This window comes from Meleagris gallopavo, chromosome 5 (genome assembly GCF_000146605.3).
Source record: "Meleagris gallopavo isolate NT-WF06-2002-E0010 breed Aviagen turkey brand Nicholas breeding stock chromosome 5, Turkey_5.1, whole genome shotgun sequence".
NCBI classification, from domain to species: Eukaryota; Metazoa; Chordata; class Aves; order Galliformes; family Phasianidae; genus Meleagris; species Meleagris gallopavo.
The window spans coordinates 57316901-57323021 of record NC_015015.2 but is presented as its reverse complement, the minus strand read 5'-3'; the positions used below and the strand labels follow the sequence as shown (position 1 = coordinate 57323021).

General features: G+C 60.0%; 1 protein-coding gene across 1 annotated transcript in view; it reads left to right on the top strand.

The window, feature by feature from the left end:
* The first annotated feature begins 123 nt into the window (after nucleotides 1-123).
* Nucleotides 124-6121, top strand: part of PYGL (glycogen phosphorylase L) — a 9397-nt gene continuing 3399 nt past the window's right edge. The window contains exons 1-12 of the mRNA XM_010712156.3: nucleotides 124-366; nucleotides 1763-1864; nucleotides 2696-2774; nucleotides 2880-2983; nucleotides 3131-3262; nucleotides 3610-3721; nucleotides 3801-3883; nucleotides 4000-4143; nucleotides 4270-4362; nucleotides 4924-5070; nucleotides 5634-5797; nucleotides 5872-5986. Of these exons, the coding sequence (XP_010710458.1) occupies nucleotides 124-366; nucleotides 1763-1864; nucleotides 2696-2774; nucleotides 2880-2983; nucleotides 3131-3262; nucleotides 3610-3721; nucleotides 3801-3883; nucleotides 4000-4143; nucleotides 4270-4362; nucleotides 4924-5070; nucleotides 5634-5797; nucleotides 5872-5986 (1518 nt within the window). The remainder of the gene's footprint in view (nucleotides 367-1762; nucleotides 1865-2695; nucleotides 2775-2879; nucleotides 2984-3130; nucleotides 3263-3609; nucleotides 3722-3800; nucleotides 3884-3999; nucleotides 4144-4269; nucleotides 4363-4923; nucleotides 5071-5633; nucleotides 5798-5871; nucleotides 5987-6121) is intronic.

The window sequence follows — 6121 nt, the reverse complement described above, 5'->3', positions numbered from 1 at the left end:
CTGCCCCTCCCGCTGTCCCCTCCCTCGGGGCGGCCCGGCCCCTGGCAGAGCTCAGCCCCAGGGCGGTGCCAGCCCGGACCGAGGCGGAACCCCGCGGCCGTCCGCGTTCCGTTCCCCGCAGCGATGTCTCGGCCGCTGTCGGACCAGGAGAAACGGAAGCAGATCAGCATCCGCGGCATCGTGGGAGTCGAGAACGTGGCCGAGCTGAAGCGGGGCTTCAACCGGCACCTGCATTTCACGTTGGTTAAGGATCGCAACGTGGCCACCCCCCGCGACTACTACTTCGCGTTGGCCCACACCGTGCGGGATCACCTGGTGGGGCGATGGATCCGCACGCAGCAATACTACTACGAGAGGGACCCCAAGGTGGGTTCGGGGGAGCTGGGCTGTGGGGCACGGGGAGCTCGGGGCGGTGCGTTCCTCCTCCGTGGGGCTGCGCTGCTCGACTTTGCGAAGCGTCCCGGGTGGACTTTAGCGGATGAGGCCGCTGCCCTTTGCTTTGCAAAACAAACAGAGCGCGTTGGTTCCGAGCATGGGAACGGCGGCGTTGTTCCTCTGTGGGAATGGCGCTGTCCCGTAGGGGAATGGCGTCGCTGTCCCCTATGGGAGTGGCATCGTCCTGCGGGGGAGCGGTGATGTTGTGGCTCGGCCCGGGTGTGGGAGCGCCTCGGGGAGCGCTGCGTTCCCGCGGAGGGTGGATTGGGTTTGCGGAGCAAATGGAGCTGAAAGCTGCAGGCGGAGCTCGTTCTGCACCGCTTGGGACCGATGGCGAGCCGTGGTGGGGGGTTTGCACCGGGCTCTGCTGGGGATTAAGCTCTAATCCCCTCCTGCCACCCGCACGGCGCTGTCGGCTCCAATTTATCCCAATTTATCTATTAGTGGGAGCTGGAAGCCCGCAGGGCTCCAAATGCGGGACCCCCCCGCCAGGTGCCACCCGCCCAGCACCGATCCCATTGCATCCCATTGTGCGTGCAGTCAGCACTTCTGCAGCCCCAGTCCTCCCTAAACCCAGCGCTGCTGACACCGCAGGGTGGGCAGCTCACAGAGCCACTGCTCTTGGTGCCCTGCTGCGTCACACACCTGGTGGGTCCGCAGCCCTACAGCAGTGCTCCCATGGCCAAGCCCACGGGATGGCAGCACGCAGGGAAATGGGATGTGCCCGGTTCTGCTTTGCCGCTTTGTGATGCTGAGCAACGTTAGGAAATGGGTCCTCTTTAAATTTAAACTTTGTACCGAGGTGATCAACTCTTTGAGAGGGTAGATAACAGCAGGACAAGGGGAAATGGTTTGAAGTTGAGGGAGGGCAGATTTCAGTTGGATGTGAGGGGGAAGTTGTTTGCTGTGAGAGTGGTGAGGTGCTGGAAGAGCTGCCCAGAGAGGCTGTGGATGCCCCGTCCATCCCTGGAGGTGTTCAAGGGCCAGGTTGGATGGGGCCCTGGGCAGCCTGGGCTGCTGTGAGATGTGGAGGTTGGTGGCCCTGCCTGTGGTTTGGGGGGGGTTGGAGCTTCGTGATCCTTGAGGTCCCTTCCAACCCGGGCCATTCTGTGATTCTGTGTGACCTTCCCATCCAAACAAACCCGCTGTGCCCTCCTCAAAAATAACATAGGGGCCAAAATGGGGTGAGGGCAATGGACCTTCTCCAGGCCCTAAAATCCCCACTCTAAAGCATGCTGAGAGGTGGGGTTTCCCATTGGAGCTCTGCTTTGGGAGCAGCAGCCCATGGGGTTGGCTGAGCACTAAGCGGGACGCCTTCCTCCTGCAGAGGATCTATTACCTCTCCGTGGAGTTCTACATGGGCCGGACGCTGCAGAACACCATGATCAACCTGGGGCTGCAGAACGCCTGCGATGAGGCTGTGTACCAGGTGAGCACTGAGCTCCAGGGCCTCGTGGCACTCGGGTGATACTTGGGCTGATGAAGGGATCTGTTTGTTTGTTTGCTTTTCTCTCCTCCCACCCCTCTGCCCTGTGCAGGGCAGTCACTGCTCAGCTGGAGAGATTGCACAAGAGCAGGAGCAGCTTTCAAGCAAATGACATTCAAAGGGAGGGCGATTTATCTGTAGGGCTTTTCTAAAGCTGTTAGCACAGTGAGGGCAACAGCCCAGCCAGGGGCAGGCGGCTATAGGAAGAGGCTCGGGTGTTGCATAGTGATTGCACAGCTGTGCAACAAGCTGAGTGCTGAATGTCTCTGCAATAAAATGTTTGGCTTCGTATGCAATGGTTTAAATGTGCATAGTGGTGCTTTGGGCAGTTCAGTGCAATGCAGAGAGGGGCTGGTGCTGCAGGACCGGCTGGGGAGCTTTGGGATGGGGAGAACATGGGCAAACATGTTGGTTGTGGGGTTTTTGGAGAAGTGGTAGCTGGTGGCTCAGCTGAGTTCCTCCTGAGTTGCCCTAGGAGCTTTGCATAAGCAAGACCTCTTCCTTGACAGCACTGTGGGCTGAAAGCTGGAGATGTGTTTGTAGGGGTGCTGTAGCCACATCTCTGCTTGTCCCTTTCGTAGGGTGGTGCCACCTGTAAGCTTGTCCACAACGAGGGGAAGGATGTGGGTGTCCCTCATAGTGACCCACAGCACTGGGGATGGACTCTGCCCCCCCCCGCTCATGTCCCCATGTCCCAGCAGTGAGGGCAGCACCCTCACTGGGTGCGGGGTGCGGGGTGGGCACTCAGTCCCATTGCCTCCTCCTTGTCCTCAGCTGGGGTTGGACATAGAAGAGCTGGAGGAGATCGAGGAGGATGCCGGGCTCGGTAACGGTGGGCTCGGCCGGCTTGCAGGTGAGAGAACCCCAAAAGGTGTTGTTCCCAGGGTAAGGGCACATCCCATATGGGGGACCCGTGCCCTGGGGCTCCCTGCTCCTTGCAGTCCTCTCTCCTTGGCAGCCTGCTTCCTCGACTCGATGGCAACGCTGGGGCTGGCAGCCTATGGCTATGGCATCCGCTACGAGTATGGCATCTTCAACCAGAAGATCCGCAACGGGTGGCAGGTATGGTGGGAACCCCAGGCTGTGCATGGGGCCCAGAGCATCCTGAGCTGGTGAGAGGCAGCCAGCCCATAGCTGGGATGGGACTGGGAGTGTTGTGAGGTCTCTTCCAACTCAACCGTGCTGTGACTCCATGACTCCCCCATTCAGGTGGAGGAAGCTGATGACTGGCTGCGGCACGGCAACCCCTGGGAGAAGGCCCGGCCCGAGTACATGCTGCCCGTGCACTTCTATGGCCGTGTGGAGCACACTGCCAATGGCACCAAGTGGGTGGACACCCAGGTATGGGGGGACAGCCGACACGCAGGGTCCCCAGGTAGCTTGTGTCCTGCTGCACTCAGAGTGACAGCCTACATCCAGCTGCTGCTGGCACCTGAAGGCATCTCTCCATCTCCTGAGGGCTTCTGGCAGCCAGCAGGCAGAGCCGGGGTGTCCCTGCAGCCAGGGCTCTGGGGGCCCTGGGGAACCTTTGGGGTCTTTGGGGGTCCAAGCGCATCCCCACGCCTGTCACCACTGCAAGGGTGGATGCAGCTCTGGTGGTTGGGGTGGGAGGGTTCCAGCAGGGCGTGGGGATGTGGGGACGTGGGGACATGGTGCCCGCAGTCTGCCCAGCCTCACCAATGCCCCAGGTGGTGCTGGCACTGCCCTACGACACCCCTGTGCCCGGGTACATGAACAACACCGTCAACACCATGCGCCTGTGGTCGGCTCGGGCACCCAACGACTTCAACCTGCGGGACTGTAAGTGGGGGCCGGCGGGGGCTGGGTGGGATAGGGTGCAGCGAGGCCACTCTGACCATACCCCTCTGCACCTCTGCAGTCAATGTTGGGGACTACATCCAGGCTGTGCTGGACAGGAACCTGGCTGAGAACATCTCCCGCGTCCTCTATCCCAATGACAATGTAAGTCAGGCATTCTCACTGTGCGTGATGAGTGGCACAGGGGGTGCCACGCCACGTGGTGCCATGCGAGCCCTTCCCTGTGTGCCCGGTGCCCATCCCACTCCTCTCACCGGCAGTTCTTCGAGGGGAAGGAGCTGCGCCTGAAGCAGGAATACTTTGTTGTGGCTGCCACCCTGCAGGACATCATCCGCCGCTTCAAAGCATCCAAATTCGGGAGCACAGAAAGCGTCCGCACCGTGTTTGACTCCTTCCCTGACCAGGTACAAAGCAGGGCTGCTCCACCGCGTGCCTCCAGCCCAGCAACCCACCTCCCCGTTGTTGTGTGCCATTTGGTGAACTCAACCACCGGGCTGATGTGGGTGATGGGTGCCACCGTGTCCCCGCAGGTCGCCATCCAGCTGAACGACACGCACCCTGCCATGGCCATCCCTGAGCTGATGAGGATTTTTGTGGATATTGAGAAACTGCCCTGGAGCAAGGTGGGGGATGTGACTCAGCTTTCTGAGTCGCAGAGTGGCCAACTGCAGTCTGGGCAATGGGTGCTGCACCCCCTCTTTGTGTACAGGGGTCGTACACTCATTAGCAGTCGTTAATAGGATGACAGGACAAGAGTATGGCCCTAAGTTGTGCTGGGGAGAGTCAGGTTGGATAGTGGGGAAACATTTCTTCTCCAAAAGAGCAGTGCTGCAGTGGCACAGCTGCCCATGGAGTGATGGGGTCACCGTCCCTGGAGATGTTCCAGAGTGGCACAGAGGGATGTGGGCACGGTGGGGTGGGCTGGGGGATCTTGAAGTGCTTTTCCAACCTCAGTGACTCTGTGATTCTAACTAAGCAGCGCATGGGAGCAGGTGGGCCTCAACAAGCAGCTCAGGAGAATTTCCACTGTTGGAAAATCTCCAGTGGGCGCTGGGGAGGGATGAGCCTGGGCTGCCCACCCGAGCCATGCTGGGGCTGTGGTTCTGGCTGTAGGAACACACGTGGGTGCTCACACTCAGCTGGGTGCCCTGGAGCTGCCCCTGATGCCACTCTCCTGCTTGCAGGCCTGGGACATCACCAAGCGGACATTTGCCTACACGAACCACACCGTGCTGCCCGAAGCCCTGGAGCGCTGGCCGGTGGACCTGGTGGAGAAGCTGCTCCCCAGACACCTGGAAATCATCTATGAGATCAACCAGAGGCACCTGGACGTGAGCGGGTTGGGGGCTCTGGGTGATGGGGGCCGCACTATGGGGATGGGGACGGTGCTCAAACCGTGCTGTGTGGTTGGTGGTTGGGTGGTTCTGCAGCTCTTTGGGGAGGCTGGTAACTAGGAACTGGGTGAAGCAATGCAAAGCCCTTCTTGTTGCTGTGGAGTTACCCAGAGAGGTTGTGGGTTCTCCTTCGAGACCTTCATGGGGCTGAGCACCAGCTCTGGGTGTCCATGCTGGAGCAGGAGCTCAGCCAGAGGGACACAGAGTTCCCTGCCAGCTACAGCATTCTGTATTGCTATCCACTGTTGGTGGCTGTTTAAAATACTTAAAATGCTTTGGGGACTTTCACGTTGACATTTCTTTGCTCCTTGAGCACTAAATTCATCCTGGAAAAGGATGAGGATGGCTTGAACCCCATGGAGAGGGTCCACACCATCACCCTGGAGTAAAAGCCATCGCTCTGACTGGCACCGAATGCATTGAGGACGTCGCTGTGGTCCCTTCCTCGGGTGCTGGTCTGTTGGGTTGGCCGCTCACCCCCTCCTGGCCACCCCCCACAGCACATCGCATCCCTCTTCCCCGACGATGTGGACCGGCTGCGGAGGATGTCCCTGATAGAGGAGGGAGGCACCAAGAGGATCAACATGGCTCACCTCTGCATCGTCGGCTCCCATGCTGTCAACGGAGTGGCCAAGATCCACTCTGAGATCATCAAGTCTGAAGTGTAAGGGTAGGTGGGACGCAGTGGGGGATCCCCCCGGGCACAGAGCTGACGTTGCCCCCTCCTTGCCCTTGCAGTTTCAGGGACTTTGCGGAGCTGGAGCCGGACAAGTTCCAGAACAAGACCAATGGCATCACCCCGCGGCGCTGGCTGCTGCTCTGCAACCCGGGGCTGGCTGAGCTCATTGCAGAGGTATGGGTGGCTCTGCACGTGGCTCCCAGCCTTGGGGGTCATCGTAGAGATGTAGAACTGCTTGGGTTGGAAGGGACCTCAAGGATCAAGGCTGTGGATGCCCCATCCCTGCAGGCATTCAAGGCCAGGCTGGAT